Raw genomic sequence first — 26987 nt, 5'->3', positions numbered from 1 at the left:
AACAAAGTGTCCTTTTTGCGACGAACTCCTTCTTTTGAACAACTCCCTCTCTTGATAAATTAGGTCTCGGGGTGCCGAGCAACCCTTTCGACTGACCGACCAAGACAAATTCCACGGGCTAATCTGGTGAGATCGATTGGATCCGATCGTTTCTCTTCCTTTACAACTCTTCCGCCGTCGGACCCTCGACCTCATCAGCCACTTTTCGCGATCGATTTGACTACTCTGCTAACATGCACGTACGAACAAAAACGAAAACGAATTCCACAGTGCTGACGGCAGCCTTGAGTGGAGGAGGAAAAACACGAGAAGAGTGCGATCTCGTTGCTTTTTTCCCAAATGATGGGTGAGGATTTGCAACTCCAAAAATCAGGCATAAGCTTCGGACTAATGGGAGTTTAATCCTCTGCTTGCGCATTATGGAAAATATTTTTAAAAGAGCGGACGAGCGGATTATTTTCTGCTACATTAAGTGCAAAGGAGTGATTTTAAATATGAATAATGTTTTGGTAAACTTTTTAGACTCTTTCCTTTCCAATTTGCTGATCATCAATCTTGGTTGTTTTGATTACTTTAAGCACCCAAAGTTTGTGTGTTTTATAAAATGACAGATTTTATTCCCCAATTGATGAGATTTTTAAAAAAGAAATTTGCATCACAGACGAGTTCAAATTAGCAACCGCTGGTTTTCGATGGATTTAATAACAGAAAAGGAAAATAGGCGACCACTTAAATGAGTAATTTTCTACTAAATAGACAAATTGTCAAAAGGTTTAGTTAAAATCATTTTTGTATATTAATACAATAAATTACCGAAGCATCCAAAATTCTGTAAAAAATTAACTATTAAAATTTTTTTCATTTTTTAAAATTTTTTGGTACAGCAAAAATTTAGCATGAAATTTAAAATAGCAACGGAATGTTAATTGAAAATTATGTTGCGACACCCTGACGCAAAAGTTTTCTAATTTTCATTTGTACACGAAAAAAGCATTTTCCCGTCGGCAGCGCAACTTTTCCCCAAGAGGCACGCCATACAAGCACACAACAAATTTGTTGCATTCCCCCTTTCCCTCATCTCCATTACTCAGTCAGACTTGTTTCGTTTTCCACTTTGGGCGCGAGCAAACAAATGTTGCTGCGCCGTGAATGGAAACGTCTGCGCAACCCTCGCTCGCTCGTTTCGCAAAAGTTGCCACACAACGCGCGAATTCAAAGGGCGCTGATTATTTGCGTGCGAACCAACTTGCTGGGCACAAAGTGGCCCCGACCCGCACCTGACGCGCAAACAACATCATTACGCCATTAGCAAACTTATTCGTCCATGAATTAATGCCGGGAAAATTTTAAAACTTTGGCCGCGACGGTTTTGCATTTATTCCTCCGGAGCAAAAAGTTAAATGTTTGAAGCTGGGAAAATGAGCCCGGTGAGAGTTGATATGTTAATTTAACTCTCGCTGGAAAACTTTTGACACTCAAACAAAAGATCTGGAACTAACCAGGATGGGAACGGTGACGCAGGAAGAGTTATTTTGAGAAGGGAACATCGCTAATCTTCAGTGCATAAATTGGATAAGGAAGTGAACTAACTTCATCCTAATGCTCACCCCCTGAATTGAGGAATGGGTTTGAAGTTTAATTATAAGTGCAAACTAAATGTTTGGTTAGCAAGCTTTTAAATTTAATTCCTTGTTTAAATAAAAATATCCTAAAATGTAACTTTTTTTTCGGCTGAAATAATATTTGTTGAAAATTGAATAAAACCATTTCAAAAGTAAATTTTGCAGACGACACTCTTCAAACTATTTCTAATTTTTAAATCCCTCAAATGATGTCATGTCATTTTCACTTCATTTGCATTATTATAGTTTTGCGGGTGGCTTTGGAAAAATTACCATCAGCATTCATTAATTTATCAGGTATTTAATTTTCCAGAAACTAGAAAACAGTTTCTGACGATTGGAGGCGTTCCCTTATGTTAGTTTCAATTTCTGAGAATGGAAAAGTTACGTTGGAGTTATTCAAATCGGAAAGTTTTATTCTCTTGAAAAGGAAAACTGAAGTTTTAAAAAGAATATTGCTTGCTTTTCTCCGGAAACTGCACTTTGCTCCCCCGCTTGCATTTAATGGGGTCTCATTTATTTCCTTTGCGGCCGCCATCTTTTTCCCTTTGTGTTGTGTAATATTTTCTTTTCCCCGGATTTGATACATGTGGCTGATGCGAGAGACTGCAGCTGCTACTTTTGATGTGAGTTTAACGGATTGTTCCGTGATTGCAGAAAAGCTGTGCAAGGGGAGTCGGCACCTGCTGGCGAACGCCAACTGCGCTCCACTCCCGACTGGGGCGATGGCGCGATCAATGGGGACCATTTGTGGGTGCCGACCTCGGCGTCTGGTGACCTTTGCTACGTTGGAGATTCTGAATGTCAGGTGAGTAATAATACTAGGTGTGCCAACCTTTCCACCGCCAATTATACGCACAATTGAATTTCATCTTGCCACGCCATCCACTTTCCTTGTCTCTCATTTATACCTCTTTATAATTTCCAATGAACTACAAAGTCGCAGTCAGTATTAAAGCTGAAAAAATTTGCATATTTATATGTTTGAATTTTTTAATGTTAAAAAATTCTTGGGTTTTAATCAATAAACATTCATAGAAAGACATTATGTGCTGACAAATATTGAATAGATAAATAATAAAAATTATTAAATTTTATTTTTAATTAAGTAAATAATAAATATTAAATTGAAAACTAAATTGAAAAATCATGATTTTGGTTTTTATGTTTGTTTAAATTTATAACTTTCTTAAAAAAATCCTATTTTATCAAAATATTGAGCAATTTTCTATGTAGTAATTCATTTGAGGAGATTGCTTTCAAAATGGTTATCTCGGAAAGAGTACTGAATAGAAGATCATTCATTTTTTAATTTTCAAAAATCACATCCTTTAAAATAACTGTATTGAAGATATTTTCAATCCGATATTTCATTTATTGTAAGTGAAAGATCATATCGTGGCGCTTGAAAATATGCATAATGCAAAAGACGAGAATTGCTTTTCTTTGCAACTTTCCCCATCTTCACTTTAGTTCTCATTCAAGCGCAAACTTCTCTTGCAAGAATTTCTCGCTCTCCTTTTGTTTTGATTTCCAATTGCCTGCGCTGCGCGTCGTAAAATATTTATGAATCTGTATAATGATTCCTGTATGCGAGTTTAAACGTTATTGCCCAAGTTCTTTTTATTGTTTTCTTCCGGGCGCATGCATCGCGTATTTGTTTGCTGAGAAAGTTATATATTTTGGGCGCAGCGCCAATTCCGTGATCGAAAAAAGAAGAAGAGAACCAACAACAAGCAATGCCTGTCGCTTTCTCCCCCGCGGAGAGTCGTAAAATATATTTGTCCCTATCTTTCAAAATTACGTTTTCATGCTTTTATTTCGCCACGAATACTTTACAAAATTTTAACTCCATCCCATGGGACGTAAAAGTGACACATAAATTAGGTATAATTTTCTCTCCCCTAAACAATAACAGCGGAGAGCGCGACCCGATTAGCTTTCCAAGTTTAATGGGAGTCGTAAATCTAAAACTGAAGGTGCGGCAAAGCGGGAGCTGTGTTTCGTTACTGCCAAGCAACTTCTCAATTCTAGGAAAATAGCACAAATTAAACTGGATTGTAACAATGATAACTTTGCATTGTGTATATTGTGATATTTCAAAGTATATAAGTTCAGATAAAATTGATTTATTTGCCAGTGGATGTATTTAATTGATAAACCGCCACTGCAAATGGAATGCTTATAAAGTTCAATTATAATCTAAAGCCGTGTCATTAGCCTCGCCGAGAGGTGGATGGACCTAACTCATTCTTTTATTTTTTATTTTTTTTTTTTTTTTTTTATTAATTTAGGATTTTTTTCTCTATGCTAAACAATCATAATTCAAAATATTTGCCAAAAATTCCATTTTTATTAATCGTTTATTACAAACATGTAAATCAAATAAATAACGAAAGATAGATTATCATCTATCTATATCAGGACAATGCCATTTTGTTAATTATAATTTCTTCTATGAATGCACCTGTATTTCCAGTAATCAATAGTAAAAAAGAGTCAATGAACCGACAAACAATAAATAATCATCCTAAATTTTCTATGTTCACCTCGATTTACCTTTTTGTCTTCAAACTAATAACCAATTCTAAAATGTTTTCAAAACTTTATGTTTCCTTTCAGCGGCATGGACCAAGACTCAAGTGCGCCGCGTGCCGAATCGTGGCTCACTCGGGCTGCATCTCGCAACTGCTGGACAGACAGAACTTCACGTGCAAACCGACCTTCCGGGACGTGGGGGTGCGGCAGTACCGGGAACAAACTTCCATCCAGCACCACTGGGTGCATCGCCGCTCGCAGAAGGGCAAATGTCGCCAGTGCGGCAAGGTGAGTTCCTATTTTGCTCAGTTTCACTTTCGTTTGAAGGGGAAATTTTAATTTGCAAAATGCGTGACGTCAGTAAGGCTTGGAAATTAGTTTTGGGGCCGAGCAGTAAATCAAAGTCGATTGTGTTCTCATATCAATGGAAACGGGAAGAGGACTATACAAAACTTTTTTGACAGAAACGACGGCAATGTTTCGCTGGCTGTTTCTCCGTGTCAGCTCTTTTTCCACTCTCGTAAATCAAAACGTTGCACCACAATTTATTCTAAAGCGTGTCATGCCAGTCCGAATAATTGGAAAGTGCCGTGTGCCAAGTGCCGTGGCAAAATAACGTGGTGTGTCTACAGACGGACAGCTGGATTTGAAAGAGTCAAAACCTTTTTTTCTTTTGTGGGAAAACATTGTTATAACGGTGGATTTGAGCTCATAGAAAAGTGTATTAATATTAAAAGCAATAGCAGCGTTTAGATTGTAATGTTGGCACGCAATGCATTTTTCTATTTCATGTTAAATTCTACAAGAATTTTGGAGGAGATTATTTTTTGTTATCAAAACTCTTATCAAGAATTTTCTCAAAATTTAAGTAAAAATTTCAATGTATCTTTTGTTCTGAATATGATGAGATTTTAATTCTGTCAATTTGGTTTCAAAATTATATTTGCGATAACTTAAAAGAATATTATAGAGAGAAAAAGCGTGATATCAAATCTGCATCACAAACTTATTTACGCTGAAAATGCATTAATTTATCATTTATAGATATCGTAAACAGCAGATGTACATAATTTTTATTTACATCAATTTAATATTTAGTTTTTTTCTTGTTTACACAAAATTTATTCCCTTATTTTAGACGACATACAATATTTTACTTTTTCAGCATTGTTTGATGAAAAATTTGAATTGGCAATTTACTCTTAACATACTTTACTTAAGTGAATTGTGCCGTTTTTTTTTTAATTTTTGGTGCAATGTTTTGGTTTAAAAAAGAAATAATATCAAATCATAAATAATTACAAACAAGAATAAGAATTGAAATTTAATTAGTGTTAAAATTAATTGAGCTGCAAGTAAGATCAATATTACCCTTCTTTCTAGTAAACTTATGTTCCACGTCAACAAACTTAAGCAATCGATCTACTTTGAAATAGTTTTCAGATCCGCAAAATCTAAAGCCATTTCAACTTCGACCTTCTCGCGGTTCAACGTCACTCACTCAGCATCACAAACAAGAATTCTTCGACGGCTCCGTGCCCATTAATTAATTTGATTGATCTGCCGAGTTTCAACGTGCCCATTAGCCCAAATCGTCACTAGCTGCTGTGCCAACCGCGCCCTGAATCCAACTTAGAACTTGTGGGTCGGCGCCACCCCCAAAGGAGTCGTCGCCATAATTCAAACTCTCGTCGGCACAGACAAAGTTGCCGCAAATTAAATCAAGCGCGGCGGTGGAAAATAGCAAAGACGCGCGACAAAGAGGCAATTTGCCGCAATTGTTCCAGCTGGGCAAACAAGGTTATTATTATGCTTTCTGTGGTGCGGCGGAGTGATTGCGCGACGAGGAACGGGAAAGACATCTCGGTCACAGCAAAAATGAAACAAATAAAATCATTGATTCGTCTATATCGAGAGAGCCTCTATCCTCAAATAAAACAGACATTTCCCCAGCCGACCTTTCCAGATGAAAAGTTAAAGGGACGAGAGCAAGTTTGTCGGTCGACGTGAGGCAGCACGATTTCATTTCGTTATATATGTGTGTGAGAGGTGCCATTTCTGGATAAATAAACGCGCGCCGCCGTTACATTTCATCAGGCGAGAACGACCACAAAGAGACCTTCTTGCTCATTTGCCGCGTGTGCACTTCTCGCGTCATCCCTTGGGCGTCAATTTCCACATTGCAATCGCACCGATACGTTGTGCTATGGAAACGGGAAATAATGTTTTTCCTCTCCAAATGCCTTTCCAAGTAAGAACAGATTTGCTATGGATTTTCTTCCAAACAACTTCTCGCTCTTTTGGATATTGTAAATGAGAATATTAAACAATGTAACGATATATCGATGAAATTGTATAAATTTATATTTATTAGATGAGCAATAATAACTATTTTTATTTTTTCAAATCAAGAAAAAACAATTGTTTTATATTTTTTACAGTGAAATATTTTGAATTCCCTATAAATTTGTTGTAGAAAGTGCCACGTGATTTGCGTCCCTGCGTTAATTGTTTTAAACAATACAAATCAAAATAATATTTGAGTATCAAGGTTAAGCGCCGGTTGTTTCTTATTTATTTCCATTTAGCAAAATATTTTATGTTTAAAGATTTCAATTAATATTTGATATTAATGATAAAATCCACTAAAAACGCTCAAATTCCGTCTTTTGCACTTCTTTTAAATCCCTTAATTAAATGCTCATTAAAGAATTAGAATGTTCCGGATACACAAATCAAGACTTTCCTTGTAGCTGCGCTCTTGATGATGGTTGACGACCCCACTAAATTACATCATCTGAATGAATGTATCTCCAATTAGCACTGGCAAATTAGGCGAAAAGTAGCCAATTCTGCCGCATATTCGGGGCCAGGAAGAAATTGATGCAGAGCAGAGGCATCAAGTGGTTTTTCTCATGCGCAGCAGTTGGCCCCGACAAGCACATTATTAATTCATGGCGCTTTCTCTCTCTCTCTCGTTTGCTTGCTGATCTTTTCGCAACTCGCAAATGAGCATGAAAAAGGCAGCGTGTTCGCGAATTAATGAGACGCAAGGCGCGCGCGAAAGCTGAAGGGCGCCCGCCGGATTATTTGCGTGAATTTTGTTTCTCAAATATTGCTTAATTTCCTCTTTCGCGAATTGCGCCCTTATTCGCAAAATTGAGCTCGCGCGCGCGTGTGCCGCATCGCAACACTTTCCTCTTAAAGCGGGATGACACAGACAAAGCGAAAATAACACCAAACCAAAAATTCAAGATGCAGCATCTAATTTCCTCACGAGAGTTCCACCAAAAGCCTGACAAGGAAGTTAACCTTAAAATCGAATTATTCAGCAAGGAAATGGAGCAATTGCAATTGAATTCTCTGATAATAATTTCATTATTATTTGTGAAGCTTTCTAGAAAATTACAGGATCCAAGAAAAATCTGTCTTTTATGTAGCTTGAATGCTGTATTTTTTTTCTATTTTAATAAATAATGCGACTAAACCCTTTTTCTCACAGTTATAAAAAAATGCAGCAAAAAGAGTGGGTTTTTTAACAACAGTTATTTACAGTTAATATCACTCTAATTAAGTTCTAATTTTAGCTATTAATTTTTTAATTCTTTATTTTATACTTGATTTCTCATTACTTTTTGTTTAATAATTTAATTTTTTTTTTCAATTTAAAAAAAGCAAATTGAATAAAAATAAATAGATCAACAAGGCAACTTTGAATAAAAAAATATTCAATGCAATTGAAACAAAACAGAGCATTTGCTGTTCAGATGCTCTTTTTCATAACAAAATATGCATAAAATCAATTCCATTGGTTTCTGAAATGTGTGAAATTCACATACTCATGATCTGCCCTCATTGATGAAAGTGTGTTTCTCTGTTGCAGTCGTTCCAGTCCAAGTTGTCGTTCAGTTCAAAGGATATCGTTGCCATCAGTTGTTCCTGGTGCAAGACGGCCTATCACAACAAAGACTCGTGTTTCAATCTGCAGAAGATAGGCGAGGAATGTGATTTAGGTAAGAGATCCGCGCCATCGTCGACGCTATTTGCCTTTGCCATCCGACACGCCCAAAAAGTCTCTTTTGCTGCTCCACGCTGAATCTCCATCCTGCAGGCTTAATTTTACCTTTCCTACCCACGATCCATTTTCACGCTTAAACCACTCCATATATTTTTGAATTGTCTCTCAAGCCTGGCCTCATTCTCTTGCTAAGAAAGTTTTCACTATGTTTAATTAAAAAAAAAAATCAAAAAATTTTACCACTTTTTTAAGTAATATAGAAAAATTTTCTTCACATAGAAAATTTGTTTCATATGTATTCTGTTCTGCTTATTGTTAGGGCCCTTGAGCTCTTTCAACTCCTTCAAAAGTGATGTTTCCACGGTCCAAACTCAACAACGGCAATTTTCGTTTCCCCAGCAATATTAAATTTCCGCAAATTGCGCAGACAAAACGACGCCTGCTCAATGTGTTCCATTAAAACACGTGCCGTGGGAACCCAAGCCGCGCCGCCGAGAGGTTTTGCTACTTTGCCAGAACGGGGTTGGAAATTTTGCCCTGCCTAGCTGACACAACAATTAAGCAGATTAAATTGTTTTCGAGTTAGGAGAGAAACACTGAGAGCTTTTGTTCTGACCGTCCATTCTCCAGCTCGAAAATTAATTATTACTCCTCTCATTGTGTGTGTTTTCTGACCTAATTGCCAGGGCAAATAAACCGACCAGCCGGAGGAATGCCGAGCGCACAATTTGTTTTTCCCTCCATTGTGCGCGGATCGTTTTCAAAATAGCCAATTAGGAAATTTCTGATTTAGAGAGAGACGAGAGCGGCATAATGGGGGATTTACAATCGAGTTCCGCGAAACTCGAAAGCTGATTATGCTGACGTCGAGCCTCTGATTGAAATTTTTCCCCAAAAAGTGAGCAATTTGACGAGAGAGACGATGATTTTTTCCTTCTCCAACATCGGCAAAATCATTGGATTATATTTTAGGCTCGCAAAATTGGCTGTTGATTTTGTTTCTAAAATAAGATTTTTAGAAAATGGAAAAAAAATTACTAAATGGTATAATAATTTCATAAATGCTTATTCACTTCAGCCATTCTAAAGACTATGATTCACTGAATTTTTGCATTGAAAAGCGTAAATAATTTTCAGATGATGATTTTCCTCAAATAATGGCTTGAGACACTTATTACGTTTAGGTATCAAAAATTTTGGCCAGTTTCTTTTGAAACCACAAATTTTTTTAATCCGCTTGTAAAAAATCATTTTACATGCTTTTAATCATTGTCAGTACAAAACCGCGATTGATTCAAACCGAAATTTTCCTTGGAGACTTGGGTAGATCCCAACGCAATCGAAAACTTTGCACACCGAGCTTAACTTCTCGTATTTCCCGTTTTTCAGGAGTTCACTCCAGCATCATAGTGCCTCCGTCATGGATCGTGAAGCTGCCTCGCAAAGGAAGCTTCAAGTCAAGTCTCCGCAAATCTCCGAAAAAGAAGACGAACAGCAAAAAGAAGAGCAAGGTTTGTTGAGCCGATTACTTTTGTTTTAACCAAATTGAACCGTCCGTGACACATTTCAGCCGGAGCAGCGAACTTTTGTGATCAAGCCGATCCCGACGGTCAGCGTGAAACCCGTGATAGTGTTCATCAACCCCCGCTCGGGTGGCAACCAGGGCGCCAAATTGCTGCAGAAGTTCCAATGGCTGCTCAACCCCAGACAAGTTTTCGACCTTACCCAGGGTGGACCCAATATGGGGTCAGTATTATTAAATAAATTAAATTTTTTAGTCGCAGGCAATATAAGAAAATAATATATCATCTGTTTTATTATTATTTATTCTTTCCATCATAGCATAATTTTTTAAGTTTGTTTATTAGGTCAGTATTTATTTAAAGTAAAAAAGAAATTTATTTTTCATATAATAGAAAAATTTGTTTAGAAAAACAATGCTGAGAGTTAAAATGATTGGCAGAATTAAAGAGTTAAAAAAAAACTGAACTTTTGTATTATTTAGTTTGTTTTACGAATTTAAGGTAGTCATAATTAATTTCACCTTGTTTATTTGATTATCTCTGAACGAAAAATATTGACATAATTTTTCATTTCATGCCGGAAACATTTTGAAAAGAATTCCCAAATGCAAAACTTTCATAGGAAATTCAAATTACACCTTTTTCATCTTCCAAAATTAATCTATTGATATTTTGTTGATTTAAACTTTTTTCAATTTAATTTTTTGATTTTATTTAAAGCAGATCAAATGAATCAAATAATTTTTAACTAGATAATGCAAGTTTTTAATTTGAGTTATTTGAAATCTAAAGGATTGGAAAGAGGATTTTTTTCTTTGAACCATCTTTTCTAATCTGATAGCGATAGCACTAATCTAGAAATGTGCCTTTCTGAATAAAATCAACTTGGAAGCAACTTTTCTGTCTCGGAAGCTTTGCAATTTATCAAGTTGGAAAGGTCAGGGGCAACAGTGCTAGGCAACCGGCTACATTAAGATGCCGAGCGGGTTGCATAGCGTCTACTGCCTCAAAAATGTTTTTCCTTCCCCGAGAAAATCCATGTTTCATTAATTTACATTTTCTCATTAAGAGAGACCGTGACCGCACAAAATGTAAAGAAAATTAATTTTTTTCCAGGCTGGACATGTTCCGAAAGGTGCCGAATCTTCGGGTGTTGGCATGCGGCGGCGACGGCACCGTCGGCTGGGTTCTCTCCATCCTCGACCAACTCGGCTTCTCGCCGCCGCCAGCCGTCGGCGTGTTGCCGCTGGGAACAGGCAACGACCTCGCCAGAGCTCTTGGATGGGGTGGCGTAAGTTTCGCTTTCACTCGTGCGGAAAATTGTTTGTGGATTGTTCTTGTGCACTAAACCCCTTGTCTTTTGACAACCTCTCTAAACTGCCTGGCGGAAAATTCTTTTGATTGAGATTTAATTTTTTTAAAGACAAACTTCAAAGTATTAGATTAAAATTTAAAAAAATCACTTCTGAAATTGGTTGATCTTAAAAACAAATTCCAATTCAAAATTTTTAAGTACTGTTCGAAAGCCTTGTTCTCATAAATTTCTGTATCATGCAATCAATTTCTCTAATTTGAACTACAAAGTCTCTCAAATAGGGGCAGAACATGACCAGGATCGCGATAATGCTTATTTGAAAGCTCATCAGCTGGCCTTGATTTTTGCTAAAAAAAAATTCAACTTTTTTTAGCAATTTTTTTTAAACCTTTTTCTTCTGCCCTTGGATATTTTTGGGACGTTGTTCTTTCGCCAGGGTGACGAACACAGTTGCGGGAGGCGCGAAAAGGCCGCGGTGTGCGCTATGAGCGCGGCGCTTGCCTTCCTTGTGACGCGCGTCGTGTCTTCACGCCAACTGGCCTCAGGGGCTCTTCTACTCCTACTCGCGCTTCTTTCTATCATTCTCTTCCTCTCACTCCTTGACTCGCCCGAGCACTGCGTGCCCTGCCAGGTGCTTTTCCGCGAGAACCTTCACTAAATCTTTCATTTTTTTCCAAATTATTTTCATTGATTTTTTTTTTTTACTTCCAAGCTTTGTGTTCCTTGTCTTGTTTGTATACGTCTGTCTTATGTTTGTTATTAAGATAAGAGCAAAAATTAAATTTAGCGTGGTAATTTAACTAAAATTAGGGCTGGGAATGATAAAGTCAAATGAATATAACCATTTAAAAAAAAATCACTAAAACTTTTCTTTTTTTTTATTCATCTTAAGCCAATTAATTAAGGTACTTTTAAATTCACTTAAAACATTTGTCAACTTTTCAATTAAATTATATTTTAAAGACAAATTTTTTTTATCGGATTTTGACTTCTTGGAGCCATTCATGGCATTTCATTTCCCCAAACATTTATATGATCTACATTTTTTTTTTTTTTTTGTAAAATTCAACTTGAACATCTTCACTAAGTTGAAAAATTGTGTATAAAATTTGGGAAAAATTTAAATTATGATAATATGACATGTATTTTAGCCTCAAATTCATGATTCATGATTATCTGTTTAAAAAAGTCAAAATCACGTCCTTTAAACTTTTTCCAGCCCTAATTAAATTTGGCAATTTTTGGGACAAGCGGAAATCAAGATTTTTGTGTTTCTTGGAATGCAGGGCTACACTGATGAGCCAATCTCAAAGATTTTGTCCAACATCGCCGATGGTGAAATCATCTTGCTGGACAGGTGGAACCTGAAGGTGGAGAAGAACCCTGACGCCGAGCCGAACGAGGAGGGCAAGGAGAACCTTCCCCTGAACGTACTTAACAACTACTTCTCGCTTGGCGTCGACGCTCACATTGCCTTAGAATTCCACGAAGCAAGAGGTACAAAAAATATAATAAATTAAATAGCTACTCTGGAAGCGGCTGCAGCTGCATTCAGTATATTAAATGGACCCTCTCGCTGGTCCAATTTATTGCTGCAATTAGTGCGGGAAAATAATTGCTCCCCCAACAATTTTCAGAGGCGCACCCGGAGAAATTCAATTCGCGGCTCCGCAATAAAATGTTTTACGGCCAGGCCGGAGGCAAAGACTTGCTGCAGCGCAAGTGGAAGGACTTGTCCGATTTTGTCAAGCTCGAGTGCGACGGAAAAGATTTGACGCCCAAACTTAAAGAACACAAGGTCCATGCGATTGTCTTCCTTAACATCGCCAGGTATGTTATAATTGATTTTTATTATTATTTAAAATAAATAAATGGTCTAAATAGCTACGGTGGCGGCACTCGGCCCTGGAACAAAACAGGCGCCGCCCATGAGCAATCGACAGAGGACGGAATGATCGAAGTGATTGGCCTCACCACCTATCAATTGGTACATTCTTTTACATATAAATATTAGTGGCGGGGAATCAGTGATTTGATTAAGAAATATTTTAACTTTGAGGATAAAATAATTAGATTTTTTACTCATGAAAAAGGACAATTTTATATTAACAAAAAAATTAGTATAAGAAAAAAATATTTAATCCCACTAATGTAACAAATCTAACGATTTTTCATCCTAATTTAAAAAACAGCCCTTGCTGCAAGCTGGTGGTCACGGTTCAACCATCACCCAGTGCAAATCGGCGATCATCACGACGTCAAAGACGATACCTATGCAGGTGGACGGTGAGGCGGCCAGACTGAACCCTTCCATCATCACCATGACCCACCTGAATAAGGCCAGCATGCTGGCCAAGCGCAGAGGCAGAAAGGGCAACAGCCAGTGAGTATTTTGGCTTACGAGATTGTTGTCTATGTGTGTTGCGCTTGTTTGACGCTCTTTGTTTTGTTCTTTTTACGACAGATTTTATATGAGTACCCCAATGCTCCCTAGTTCAGACAGTAAGCAATCGATTTTTCATTTTTGGAAGTTTCTTGCTTGAGAAATTTTTGCATTAACCATGCATTAAATTGGCATTTGGGATTACTCTCTATGTATTGTTCCTTGCAATTAGAAATTTGTACAAAAACACTCGTTTTTTACTAAACAAAACGCTTACAAATGGGGTCTTTGGGCAACATACAAATTTGCAAACACCTTACCATAACTATCCATTCTTCTTCCATTTCTCATCTGTTAAATTTTTCCAAATATAAAATAATTCTAGGCAAACAACCCTCGAACAACTCAAGGTCACTGTTAAGAAGATTTGTATGTCCGACTACGAGCAACACCACTACGACAAGGATGTCCTGACCCAAAGAGGTAAAATTTAACTCAAATTAATGGAGACGTAGTTTTGAGAGAGAGAATATTAAATAATCTTCAGCTACTACTTTGGGCACGATCGACGTCAGTCCTTCGGCAGATCTGGAGCAGGTCCGCCAGATGATCATCAAACTGCAGGAGGACAAGACGGACCCCGCCGCTAGGCTCTCATCGGATTGGTGCTTTGTTGACTGTAAGTTTTTTTTCATTGCAAAGCACTTGTAATTTGTAATTCACTGGTGAAGACAGTCCCGTAATTTTTATATTTTTCAAATGAAATAAATTTTGGCAATAGATGCTTTTTTCTATTGATGTCATTGTAATAAAACAAAGATAGTACAAAATTTTGATAAATTTTTGGCGTTTATTATTATTAAAATATTGTGAATATTCGCCTGGTTGGCAATATTTAGCAATTATCAGTAACAATTATGTCAAATCCTTGAAATAAATTCAGATTGGTATTATTATTTCAGAGGTAAAAATAAAAAAATGGAGATTAAAATAGCAGGTCACTTCAGTTTTCAATTGACAAAAATTTAAAGTGAAAATAAAAGAAACATTTTCTCCAAAACATTTTTATCGTATTAAAGAGATTAATTTCTCCTTAGAAGATTCAAACTCTTTCACCAGCCTACTCTAAGTGCACATATTTTCTGAAAACAAATTTTTATCCATTGTTACAAAGGGGAAATTTGTAAGTAACTTTTAAATAATATAGTTTTTGGGCGCGTATTCATCATGAAGTCATTTTTCTTCCATAAGAGTATTTTGTTGAATCATTCACTATGTTTGCACCATCTGCACATTTTTAAATGATTGAAAGCTGTAAAATTTTTCCACTTACTTTTTCCAAATAAAGTACTTAATAAAAAGTTTCTGATGAGCGTGTGCATAAAATTCTTACGAAACTTTCCGTGCGTAGAGAGCGACCTTGTGCTTACTTTTAGCCTCTTAAATGCAAAATATATAGATTCAAAATTATTAAGTAATTAAAATTATTTTTTTAGCTTGCACTGCAGAAAGAGTGTTCCGGTTGGACAAGGCGCAAGAGCACCTGCACTATGTCATGGACGTTGCCAGTGACGAGTTGTTGGTGCTGGACACAGAACTGCCCACGCTGCCACAGACCCCAGAGGACGAGGGCATCGGGGACCATAATTTGTCTCCAACAGGCAACTCCAACGGCCTCAGATCAAGACTGCGAATCTCGTCGCCCGGGGAGGAATCCTCAGTCGACAGGTAAACTAAAATTACGGCCGTTCAATTACAAATTATCTCCAAATCTAACAACTTTCTGAACATATCTCTCTTTCTCCGCTCTTATCTCTGTCTCACTCTTACATTTTTGTACTTGACCATCTGGCTTTTGTTCGATATTTTTCTATTTTCCCAGCAAGTTGCTTAAATAATTGGTGTAATTTTCGTCCATGTGAATTTTTTTTTGGAAGCGTTCGTAATCGATTTTATACTAGTGTGTTTTATTTGATAATTGGACATATTTTTTTTTTAAATTTTGGTTATTGGCGCTTGCAAATGCATCGTGTTTTGTGTGTTTTCTGCTTTTGTGTGTGTGCCCATGCCATTTTTATTATTTTTATTGTTTTGATAAAAAAAAAATATTAGCTGCTCTATAGGCTGCTGTTTTAAAATTCAAAATTTGAATTTTTATACATGATAAAAAAAAATGTGCAACGAAAAGACGAAAGCAAAAGTAAGAATGAATCAGGGAGGGCGTGGAAGTGGTGGCTGCTGAGCTAGACCAGGTGCTGCAAACCTTCGAGGAGGAGGAGGAGCTGAAAATGGCTCAAGAGAATGGGGCCGTCGAGGAACTTGAGGAGCAGAACGGCGATTCGGGTGAGAAGTCAACCTCGCCTCGGAGGTGCAGCTTCCAACTGGACTTGCAGTCACAATCACCAACGCCCAAGATCGAAGAGTGCAGTAAATTAAAGCATTCCCACACCTTCCCTAGGTAGGTCCCTTTTAAAGCAAGCAGCAGAGAAACAGAAGCAAAAAGTAATACATAAAAGCAGCCTCGGCAAAACTAAATTTGAAAAATCAAATGAAAAACTTTAGGGTTTCCAAAAAATTTTATTGTTTATATATTTATGTGTCCTCTGCTTTGCCTGTTTTAGTATTTACTTAGAATTAATTTGTTCAATTTGAGCTAGTTGATTGGTTTCGCAAAACTCATCCTCCACTCATTTTGGCATTTATCAGCCATTCTTTTTTTATTCATAATTTGTCCCTTTTTTCTCAAATTTTATATATTTCCTTCTTCAAAAATTATCTCAAACGTCGTCATAAATTGTGTGCATGATTCTTATGTTCTGCGTGTTATGTTGCTTGCATGCCAGCATCTATGATCGGTTGTTTGGACTTGAATACTATAAATTAAGGTGAGTCAAATTAACTTTTTTTAACAACACCCCCATCACCTCACACACACAATCATTGTTGCAATAATAAATTGTAAATTCACGAAACCCCTTGAATGCTCTTGCTTACAATCCTAGCTCTTAGAATATGAATATAATTTCCGATTCTTTGAATATTTCAGTATGTGTTGCTGAAAATGGACAATTTAAATATTTTTAAATGCAAATTTACTATTTATTTGTTTTTGTTTTTTCAGTTTTTCTTCTTTGCAAGCACATCGATTTTTCTGCTTGAAAATTATTATTATAAAGATATTTACAAATCATTTTCAGCAAGATTCAAATATAATTTTTTCGCACGTCTTGTCAAAATTTCTGCTTTCGGAGGTTTAAAAATTCTGCTCTGTTGCAGCAACTTGTTGGAGAAGAACTCTGAGAGTGTTCTCAAAGCGGCCAAGACAGGTGATCTCAAAATGGTAAGTTGAAAAAGGATTAAAAAAAAATAACCCGGTCTGAAAAAAAAAACACCATTCGCAGTTGAAGGACCTCTATGCGATGGGCTTCTCGCTTCTCTCCATTGATCCAACAGGCCAGACAGCGCTGCATCTCGGCGCTAGATATGGTCACAAAGACATCGTCAAGTTCCTCATCGCCACTGCCCCGCCAAGTATTCTCAACATGGTGGACAACGATAAGTGCGTTGATTACGATTAATTTCTAGATAGAATTAATATGTATAATATTAAATCTTTAGAGGACAGACTGCCCTCCACAAGGCTGCGGAGGCGAAACAGCGTCGCATCTGCTGCATGCTCGTAGCAGGAGGAGTCTCCATCAGTATGGCAGACAGCCAGGGCACCTCAGCAAGAGACCTTGCCCAACGTGCCCAGGACTCCGAGTTAGCAGCCTATCTTGAGAGTACGTTCATTCAAAAAAGTTGATAAAACATCAATTTTTTAGCAAAACTTTATATATTTGTGTTAAAAATTAAGCTTATAAATTAGTTTAATTCCTTCATATTCCAAGAAATTTTACCCTTATCACATTATTTTATAAAATTTTATTGAAAACTTTGGAAATATGTACGAACGTGGTTATTATTAAATTGCTAATTTATTTTAATAAGAAACAGGAAAAACATAAATTATTTAATTCAATGTGATTTTTAAGTTAGTTAATTTTTTAATAGTAAAAAGATTAAAAAAATATAATAAGTAATTATTTATTTAATTGACTGCTTATAATTTTTTTATTTAATATGAAATATGAATATATATTTTCGTTCTTTTAGGTCAAGAGCACTTCCAGCAAGTGGCTGAAGACATGGAGACAGTGGTATGATGTCAGGCGATAATTGTGATTCCCCCAATGCGGTAGTACCCCCACGCCCCCATCACCCTGCGAGAAAATCGAACGGCCAAAAAGCAATTGAAGACAAACGAAGAAACGACGACTCCTCGTGCGAGTCCACGGAGGAGAAATCAAGACAAAAAATGCTCACATCCAATCGTTTAAGAAGCTCTTGTTCTTCTGCAAAGAAAGCAAAAAATGGACTAAAATACACACACTTTAGGATTACATTTATGAAAAGAGAAGACCAATCAGTAATAATTATTATCTAGTAATTACTATCGCTAAATATAAATATAATATATATTATGTAAATTATTCAAAACTAATCGATGGACTGAGATGAGAATGGAAATGTATTTTTCTGATACACTGTGCTCTGATACTACTTAAGTGGTTCCTAAAAAGGATTGATTTCTACTTTCACGGCTGAGAAGAGGGGTCGTACTAAGCGATCATGGAATTAATATGTGTTGATTTTAAACGATTTTGAATCAAATTAACTAAAATTGCATATTCTTGCGAGCCACTCTCTCGCACCTTTTTGAATCAACCAACGCGTTATGGAAAGAAAAGAAAACTCCTTCGGCAATAAAAAATTCTTCAAAAAGCAAAAAGATCATTGTGAGAAATTTGAATAATTACTTTAAGCACTTCGTTAAAATCGAAAAACTTCTTGCGCTACAAACGCAGCAGCCTTTGTTAGTTTTTGACTTGCGAATAGGCTTGTTGGAAATGAAATATTTCAAAACGTGAAAATTGTTCTGGCCTATGCTGATGCGGTAGGCCTACCACTCTACCACGTGAATGCAAAACGGTGCTCACAGTTCACACTTCAATGTTTCGACCAAGGTACGGCTCACACTAACAGCAATTTTTAATCGGACCGACTGTCAAGAATTTTTCTTTTCTGCGCTTAGAAAGGTGTAAATTCAGGCGCAGAAAAAACAAATTGTGCCAAATTTTTCAAAACCTTTGAAAATGCGTGAGCCCTGCCTGCCGAGTAGTCAATTATCCGAGTGTGAGGCACCGTGACATTTGTTGAAAACTGGCAGAAACAAACCAATTGCTTGTGGTCGTTATTGTATATTACTCAATGTATTGACACCAAAATTCGAAAAGTTGATGTGCATTTTTCCAAAAATCATGCAACTCTAATACGTGCGTGATGGGTGGACCTGAAACGTAGTCCCGAATCTAGCAGTCCGTGTGTTTTAAAGAGCTGCTGTTGGTAACAGGGGGAAAGTTTTTCAGAAATATTAAGCATGGCCTTTGCACGTTTCCCTCTTTGTAAAAATTTAAATACTGAGCGCGATTTGAGCTTTATAAACAGAAAAAAAATTGAAAATTTATTCGGGTAGAGTAAAAAAATTATACGAAAAATACTATTGATCTATATACGAACAGACTTGATAAAGTAAAAATAGCTCTATGATATGAATGTGGAATTGAATTTTCTCCAAATAGTAACATGATATATACATATTGTAAAATAAAAATCTATTTTGGGCTCAATCGCCACCACTGCTGCTGCGCTTAATATGGGATCACTTAAAACACCCTTTTATCAAACAACTTATAGGTGTTAAAGGAAATTATTGTCAAATTTATTAGTGAAAAAACACCGATTTTGATGTGCGCAGCAGGGGAGTAGAATAAAATTAAGAAGAAAAAAATAATTAGAGTGTGTGTGTTGGTCAACTAAACTCGTCTTATGAATAAAGCTTTGGGAGATGCTTTAATTTTTTCGTTGTAAAGAAAGTGGACAATGTTCTCGGAGGGAATATGTGTTAAAAACTACTTCATTGCTGTTGAACTGTCTGTCTTTGATGATCAAGTCCGTTTTCAGTTACAAAATGAAAAATTACGCGAGAAGTTTGAAATTTGTGTTAAACAACCACAATATGCGTCCGTACCTTCGTAGAAAATTTAACATGTTTATCGTTCATGTACTTAGAAAAGAATTTCTCAAATGAGCTCTGACTTGTTCTATTTTTCTGGAAATCAAGTACAATTACGCTTACTAATTCTTAGAAACTGTAACTTTCGTTCGAAGTTTCGATCTGCACTTGGAAAACAAAGTAAAATTATCATTATTGTACACCTGTACAGAATCTCTTTTTTTTTTGTCGGTCGGGATCAAAGGTTTTTGAAAGAAAATTGCATAAACTGCTTTCTCACATCTCAAATGTGGATGATCAAGTAATTATCCTGCAAGATAATAAGAAAGCAATCATATACACTAAGTTGTGCGCGATTAAAACACTTAAGTACATTTATATACTAATATAAAAAAGTCCCATCCTGCTCGAATATAATTCCATCGTTACGCATGTTAGTGTATCCAACTATAAATTTTTTTTAATATCATTAAAGCAGTGTTTTTTTTTTACTCTCGGTAAATCGGCTCACTTATTTGTAAAATTAATAATATTAAAACAGTTAATTCTCATTTTTATAGCAAAAAAGGAACTCGTCAGTGTTTAGGTACAACTTGACTATTTACACAATATGTATTTTTAGAAATGCTCAATTATGTGTCTTTGGAAGCGTGCTGATCATAACGTTCAGTTCAAATAACAACGCAGTCCTTTTGGTTTAATTGTGTATCTTGAAAATATTAATTGTTGCAAATTATTACTGTGTGTGCAACAAAACAATAATAATTCATTTTGTCGCTGCCCGTTCGAAAGTATTATTTTCCTTCAGATAAAAAAACTTGCATTTATTTATAAAAAAAAACGCGCCCCTCGTACATGCTTCTTAATTGAATTGGAACAACGTTGCTTGAAAATAACTACATATCAGCAGCAAATGGAAAAATGAAAGCAAAAATTGTGATCCTGAGCAAGTGGTTTTCTCTTTTTACTCAATGTGCGCGAAATAATTATCTTGTCTGTCTGTCTCTGTCCTGCTGACAATCACATATCACGCATCTGGTTGTGTTTCCCCAAAGTGTGAATGACCTTTTGTAAATTTACAATGTTCTAGAGTGTAGGCGTTGATTTTTTGCCCCTCAATAAGAGACAGTAATTTAAATTTCTCTCATTCAGATCAGGTACATATTATATAATTAATTAAAATTATTACATGTTGTTTTCCCCCCGCCGAGCGGCAATCTAGTTGTTGTGTATTGATAATTTCGATATACGCTTTTCACGCGATTCATTCCAACAATTGAATAATGTAGCTGGTAATTTATTGCGTTAATTAATTAATTATTGGACATAGTAGATAGTTTTTCCTATGATATAAAAGCTAAGCGTGACTTCTTGAAACTGGTGAAAGAGCTAAATTGTTCTAAAAATCGCATTGTTGACGAAATGAAAAGAAAAAAATAATAATTCAAATACACTTAAGAGTATCAAGATGCATAATATGAGTATTTCATTAATTATTAATTAAATCTCAAGATGCAAGAGACTATTTCTATCAAAACTACATGAATAACTATCATAATATATTAATGTATTTTACTGATCATGAAGTTTCCAAATTTTAATTCATAAGTTTTTCATGTGAACGCGTTTATTTACATTGCAAATAAGAAGAAAATCTGCATTGCGCTGTATAAAAGAAGAAAAATGCAAAGTATTATTATATCGCGATGAGTAATTTATGAATTACTGAACGCAATTTCAGCTTGGCTGTCTTGTCGCAGTTTCTATACGCATGTATTTTATATGAAGTTTAAATTATTATTGTTATTATACCCTCTGATAATGAACCTATTGTAATTGCTGAGTTGAATACTTATATTGGAGTTCAAACCGAACGTTCAGTTTGAGTGTACTTAAATTATTCGAATCCGTCTCGCTTACTATTAAGAGTGTTTATCGAATAATAATTATTAATAATAAAAACTCTATTCTTAAAATGAACTCTGCGAACAAATAAATTCTCACTTGAAGAAAAAGAGGAAATTGCAACATACTACATTTTAATAGTGCAAAAAGAGAAGAAAATTGTTCAATATAAATATGAGGGAGGAAGTTACGAAAGAAAGAAACACCTGTCACTGTATAACACCATACATGCCCTTATTCCAAACTGATTGATATTTGACGAGTATATTTCGGACAAGCATGCTTTGATATTTTGCTTGTTACTTTGCTGTACGACGCGTTTTATATTATGATATAGGACGCGGCTTGTGCAGTGGAGCTCAAAAGAGGAAATTGTACATATTTGCAGTATATTATCAATACATGATAACAATAAAATCATCTTGTATTTTCTCATCCAATGAAAATTGCTCTTGTTTCATTATTTCCAGCACGTCTTTGCGGATTGATTATTAAATTAAATTTGTTTTCATTTAAATGGCATTCGATGCTTATTATCTTTTTATTTCCTAAGCAACATAGAGTGCATGATGCAAACAAAAATATAAAATTTGAACGAAAACGGTGAATACATCTCACTATAGTACAATGTGATATTGCACGATTTAAAAAAAAAATACAACATCGATGATAAATATGTCATGGAGAAGATCAATTGTTATTATCATTGGTTGCCTCACCGTAGACTGCCGAAAGCACAAAGTGGTTGACCAGGGAGCGAAGAGCACTCGCCCATTCCACAGTGTCGTGCCGGACGACCAGAGATTTGGAAATGTTGCTCAGCATGTCTTGCGCTGCCTTCGTGTCTTTTTTCAAAAGGGCTACAAAAAAAAACCAATTCCCATTATTTACAACAATATCAAACATTTACATCTATTTTCATTGCTTATAACTAAAAATTTATCGCATCAAATAACATTACTATTTACTTCTGAAAGTGAAATTTTACAAGAATTTACATCAAATGAAAATTACCATCTGAGAGCTTTTGAATATTCATACAGATTTCATCGTTCAGTTGCTCTTTCTCCCACATCAGCTTCATGTTCTGGATCTCGACCTGGACATTTACTTTTGCCTACAAAATTTATATTAATAACTATCAGAAAAACTTTATTGTGAATATGTAAACGCACTCCAAATTTAGAAGTAGAATCAAGAACTTTTTCAAAGTTTTCAAGTGTTGCTTGTAGATCCGGAGGCTCGTCCTGCGATGATATGATGTTATTTGAACTCTCTGCATTTGTCCCATTTGTATCGATTAGCTTGGGTGGAAGTGCGACCATCTACAAGATGTGTAAAAAATTTTTGAAACAAGTTCAGCAGGATTGCGTTTAAAATAATGCATACCAAGGGAGGAGCTGCAGAGTTCACAACAGGCTTACTGCTTGCAGGAGAGCCACCCCCTGACAAGGGGAAGGCGACCCTTTTATTAAGGTTCAGACCTGACTTCTTGATTGCTCCAGTGCTGGGGCTCATTGTATTTGAAGGTGGTAAAAGTGGAGGATCGTTCCAGCCTCGCCCTGGACTTGAATTTGCATTTGGATTTTGAGTGTTTTCTGGTGGCGGCTTTTCAGCTGAAATGTTACGGATTAAAAATGACTATTTGACAGCAGTTTGCTTCAAATACCCATGGCAGATAATTAACCAAAAAACGGACACTAGTTAAAAGTTTAAGTAGATGGAACAAATTGAAAGGGTTGAATAATCTGTTTACTTCATCCAGCTGATTTAGAAAATTTAAACTCCGCGCCAAATGTAATGTTTACAAACCTGATAATAACGGAATAAATATTGCAGACGATAATATGGCACTAACAAAACGTTTTAATTTTTCATATAGTTTAATAAGTTAAGTTTGTCGTTTAATTTAGTTTTGAGGTACAAGAAAATGAAACTGCCAGCTCAATATTTTTGGGATGTTTGCGTTTTTATGTTGGCAGCACTTCACACTATAGTAATATAGTTGTTGGTTGTTGTGGTTGGTAACGAACTTGTGTGTTAATGGCGCTAACTCGTCCGTTACTGCTCCGCTCGGCCAGAAATTTCTTTGCCTGTCGCTTGCTCACTTTAGCAACTCGAAATTTTCCCATTTCGATTTCCCCAGTCGCCCAGAGAAGAATTTCCCTCACACTCGCCATGTCCTTCATGCAAGAAAAAGGTAAAAATGCCGAGAACACGACACGCTGCCGCCAGTCCACGCTGCTGTGTGTTTATTGAAAAAGAATTTTAATTTTTGCTGTTACCTGTGCACCCTCCCTTGTGCTTTCTGTTGTACACACGCATCTTGCATCTGCTTTCGTTCTCTTTGTAGCACATTAACGGCCTCGAGACGCGATTATGGCGAGCGACGAGACGAACAACAAACGGCGGTCGCCAGAGTTTTTGCAGCTGCTGCTGCGCCGAGAGCTGCACCGCGGACGCTTCCTCGTCCTCAAGTACCTTCCTCGGCAAGTCTCCGAGACGGACGTCCGCGAACTCTTGCACGACTTCGCCATCACCTCGGTCCACCTGCTGCAGAACGGCAACGGTGCCAGTTCAGCTCAGGTCCATCTCGCCTCGCCCGAGGTACTCGATCAGTGGGACCCTGAGCGGATCTTCATTCTGCGCGGCCAACGCATTCCGGTCGTGCCTTTGCCGTTGCAGAATCTGCTCTGCGTGGCCAACCTGCCTCTCAGTCTGACCGAGAGCCAATTCCGGACAATCGTTGAAGGTTACGGTCCGGTAGCCCGATGTCTTCTGATGCTCTGCTCACAAACCGGACAATCCAAAGGTTATGGTGTTGTCGAGTATCTGAGAAAGGAGCATTGTCTGCAGGCCAGACAGGCCCTGGCGGAACGTCAGGTCACCTGTGATGTGCTCGAACCCACCCTGCAAACCCTCGACGCCCTTCACTCAAAATGTATGCTGGTCGAAGGCCTTCCGGAAAACTTTCGAGACCTGAGCGAACTTCGAAAGATCTTCAGCTGCCGGACGTCGCCCCCTTACTGCCAGCTGCCCCTGACGAGTCCCCACAACTGGGGTCTGGTGGAGTTCAACAACTGGCCGGAGGCCGAATCGACCTGGCTCGAGGTCAACGGCACCCAGATCCTTGGCCACGCCATCAGGGTTTCATTTTGCCTGCCAGGCATGAGGGCCATCAACCTGTACCTAAAGCGAATCGGTGAGGCCCGGACGGCTGGAGGCCTCTTGCCGGACCCTCCCTCACCCCTGGTCTATCAGCAGCTGAAAAACTTGGCCAAGCAGAATCCCGTCTTTGCTAAGAACCTCGAGACCATCGTCCTCACCGAGCAGACCAAGAAACCGCCCAAGGTCGTCCCAACGCCACCTTTGGTGCCACCCTTGGCTCCTTTGCAGAACCTGCCATACTTCCCAGGACCTATCGGGCCTCCGATGCTGCTGCCTCAAATGGCCTTGCCGATGGTGCCTCCGCCTCCGAAGCGTTTTGCTGACGGAGCCCCTTGGCCGCCTCAAATCGTCTCTCCGCAGCCAGACTCGCCAGTGACCCCTCAGGGTCAAAAGAGGAAACTGAACCACATTCCTCCGTCCCCAGAACCCAGTCCGGAGAACAATTACATTGGGCAGCACTCGCAGGGTATTGGTGGTCACTATGCTGACTCGTACTTCAAGAGGAAGCGCCGACTTTGAAACCCACAATCTTGACTTCCTTTATGTTGTAAATAGTCTGACTTTTATTGTATAAAATTTTTGACAAAGTTTTCGCAAGAAGTGCTATTTTTGTACTAAGAATATTTGTGACAAATCGATAATGAAATTTTTTTCGCCTTCTTGGAAAAGGCTGTGCCGATTAATTTTGCAGCGCAAATCGTGCCAATAACTTAAACTTAAGTATCTTGACTCCAAACGTTTTCACTTTTCGTGTTGGAACTTTGTATCTCTTTTGTTTTGTCCAATTGACTTCGACACTGTCCTGTTTATGTAAATTCCCCTTTGACATAAGAAAATTAATGTTAACAACCAGACGAAAGGAGCGACCAGTTGGACCTCGCTCTGGAGGAACTTGTCAAAAACTCAGCAGTATGTATGCCGATCACCTCTTGGTTTTCCTAATAAATCTGTCGTGTGGTTCATGAAGGTTGCCCACGATAGACTCAATAATAGACTTTTCATTTTTCGTCTGCTGAAAAGTCATTTTGCTTTACTTTCTATTTACTTTTACCTGAGAATATTCATATGGATGATTCATGATGAAAATCTATGATTGTTTTAGTAAAATACCTAAGCATGCCACTGGAGGAAAAGAGGAAATTCTACAGAAAAGATCATTTCACTTTGGATCAAGTTCTCACTTGGCAGGAATTTGCAGCTACAGAAGAATTGACTCCCCCTAAAGGTGAAAAATGGTGAATCAAATTTTACAAATCATTAAATAAAATTTTTTATAGACCCTCCCCAGGCTAAATTTGACGAAGAGCTGAACAGGAAGGTTTCAATTTTTGAGGGGGACATCACTACCCTGGAGATAGACATTGTTGTGAACGCAGCTAATAAATATCTAGGCAGGGGAGCAGGAGGTCAGTTTTAAAATTAAATAAAAAATATATACTTAAAATCAACATCTATTTCGTCAATAAAATCCATTTAATAATTAAAATTTTGAAAAGGTTAGTTTTAGAATTTAGAACCTTTATATCTCAATTAAAAGAAAGAATAATTATTAACAATAATTATCTTATTTCCAATAATGTTTAATATTGATTAAATTTTATTAGTGTGTGGAGCAATCTTTGCTGGCGCTGGAGACATTTTGGAGGAAGAGTGTGACTCGATGGATGGCTGCCCCCCTGGTGATGCAAAGTTGACTGGAGGATACAAGCTGCCAGCCAAATGTAAGGCACTGAAATGACTATCTTTATAACACTGTCTGAACAGCTTCATGTCGCTAAAATAATCAACAGACCTTTATAAAAAAGAACAGCTTGAGTACAACTGCTAAATGAAAGCTTTTATGGTAATTTCTTCCAGACATTCTTCACGCTGTAGGACCAATTGATAAAAATCCTGATGTGTTGAAATCATGCTACAAGAACTGCCTGGGCTACCTGAAACAACCTGATGATGATGTAGAGCCATCGCTACGAACTATTGTTGGTAATATTGCTATGAAAATTTAAGTTAAGATTAATTTTTTTCTGTTAAACAGGCATTCCCTTGTATTGGCACTGGAATTTACGGTTTTCCTAACAACAAAGCCGCTGAGATAGCTGTCTCATTAGCTAGGAGCTTCCTCGAGAAGAACAGAGACCATGTTGACAGAATCATCTTCTGCCTCTTTGATAGCATTGACAAGAAGCTCTACAGAAAATACATGCAGCTCTACTTTCCCACAGAGTAATTATTGTTATTCTTACATCTTTATATTCTTTTTCTTTTTAAGTTATTATGTGATTATCAGAAAATTGAGAACTTAACTGGACATTATGCAAAGTGTAAAACCTTTTTAACAGGTTGTTCAATAAAGGGAGAAATACTCAAAAAAAGTTTTTTTCTAAAAAGTCTTTTTTCCTT

At 37.1% G+C, this 26987-nt stretch overlaps 4 protein-coding genes across 11 annotated transcripts in view; 3 read left to right on the top strand and 1 right to left on the bottom strand.

Moving 5' to 3' along the window:
• The window catches only part of LOC132202051 (eye-specific diacylglycerol kinase-like), a 131903-nt gene extending 112107 nt beyond the window's left edge, over nt 1-19796 (top strand). For 4 of the 8 annotated variants that reach the window (XM_059628709.1, XM_059628711.1, XM_059628703.1 and 1 more), the window contains 19 exons: nt 2280-2430; nt 4245-4448; nt 8044-8173; nt 9568-9689; nt 9749-9924; nt 10818-10992; nt 12303-12513; nt 12654-12846; nt 12901-13003; nt 13209-13399; nt 13785-13882; nt 13947-14078; nt 14896-15127; nt 15615-15857; nt 16243-16284; nt 16676-16739; nt 16801-16958; nt 17018-17181; nt 17555-19796. In XM_059628709.1, the coding sequence (XP_059484692.1) occupies nt 2280-2430; nt 4245-4448; nt 8044-8173; nt 9568-9689; nt 9749-9924; nt 10818-10992; nt 12303-12513; nt 12654-12846; nt 12901-13003; nt 13209-13399; nt 13785-13882; nt 13947-14078; nt 14896-15127; nt 15615-15857; nt 16243-16284; nt 16676-16739; nt 16801-16958; nt 17018-17181; nt 17555-17604 (2839 nt within the window). In that variant the 3' untranslated portion in view covers nt 17605-19796. The other 4 variants (XM_059628705.1, XM_059628704.1, XM_059628707.1 and 1 more) reach the window with 4 other exon arrangements.
• Nucleotides 19797-21443: 1647 nt separating this feature from the next.
• LOC132202052 (uncharacterized) lies at nt 21444-23215 on the bottom strand. The gene is made up of 5 exons (XM_059628712.1): nt 23089-23215; nt 22809-23035; nt 22595-22744; nt 22434-22536; nt 21444-22279 (listed from the first exon to the last, which is right to left on the bottom strand). The coding sequence occupies exons 1-5, from the start codon at nt 23090-23092 to the stop codon at nt 22110-22112; spliced, it is 654 nt and encodes a 217-aa protein (XP_059484695.1). The 5' UTR covers nt 23093-23215; the 3' UTR covers nt 21444-22109.
• Nucleotides 23216-23429: 214 nt separating this feature from the next.
• Nucleotides 23430-25106, top strand: LOC132199486 (ribonucleoprotein PTB-binding 2-like). Its single transcript, XM_059624249.1, has 2 exons — nt 23430-23619; nt 23773-25106. Exon 2 carries the CDS (start codon nt 23799-23801, stop codon nt 25104-25106), a length of 1308 nt encoding a protein of 435 aa, XP_059480232.1. The 5' UTR covers nt 23430-23619; nt 23773-23798.
• A 49-nt stretch (nt 25107-25155) lies between these two features.
• Nucleotides 25156-26951, top strand: LOC132199487 (macro domain-containing protein RSc0334-like). Its single transcript, XM_059624250.1, has 6 exons — nt 25156-25496; nt 25690-25812; nt 25865-25993; nt 26192-26308; nt 26445-26566; nt 26623-26951. Exons 1-6 carry the CDS (start codon nt 25427-25429, stop codon nt 26812-26814), a joined length of 753 nt encoding a protein of 250 aa, XP_059480233.1. The 5' UTR covers nt 25156-25426; the 3' UTR covers nt 26815-26951.
• The last annotated feature ends 36 nt before the right edge of the window (nt 26952-26987 follow it).

The sequence above is a fragment of the Neocloeon triangulifer genome, unplaced genomic scaffold, assembly GCF_031216515.1.
Source record: "Neocloeon triangulifer isolate White Clay Creek 2 clone unplaced genomic scaffold, ASM3121651v1 ptg000014l, whole genome shotgun sequence".
Taxonomy (NCBI): domain Eukaryota; kingdom Metazoa; phylum Arthropoda; class Insecta; order Ephemeroptera; family Baetidae; genus Neocloeon; species Neocloeon triangulifer.
This window is presented reverse-complemented; position numbering and strand designations above follow the sequence as displayed.

Excerpts from the sequence above, each read along its gene's own strand:
- LOC132199486 (XM_059624249.1), top strand. The coding sequence starts at position 23,799 with ATGGCGAGCGACGAGACGAACAACAAACGGCGGTCGCCAGAGTTTTTG.
- LOC132199487 (XM_059624250.1), top strand. The coding sequence starts at position 25,427 with ATGTTAACAACCAGACGAAAGGAGCGACCAGTTGGACCTCGCTCTGGA. Across the intron at positions 25,813-25,864 it reads AGAATTGACTCCCCCTAAAG|ACCCTCCCCAGGCTAAATTT; the intron begins GTGAAAAATGGT and ends AATTTTTTATAG. Across the intron at positions 26,309-26,444 it reads ATACAAGCTGCCAGCCAAAT|ACATTCTTCACGCTGTAGGA; the intron begins GTAAGGCACTGA and ends AATTTCTTCCAG.
- LOC132202052 (XM_059628712.1), bottom strand. Across the intron at positions 22,537-22,594 it reads ATTCTACTTCTAAATTTGGA|GCAAAAGTAAATGTCCAGGT; the intron begins GTGCGTTTACAT and ends TAAATTTTGTAG. Across the intron at positions 22,280-22,433 it reads TATTCAAAAGCTCTCAGATG|CCCTTTTGAAAAAAGACACG; the intron begins GTAATTTTCATT and ends TTTTTTTTGTAG.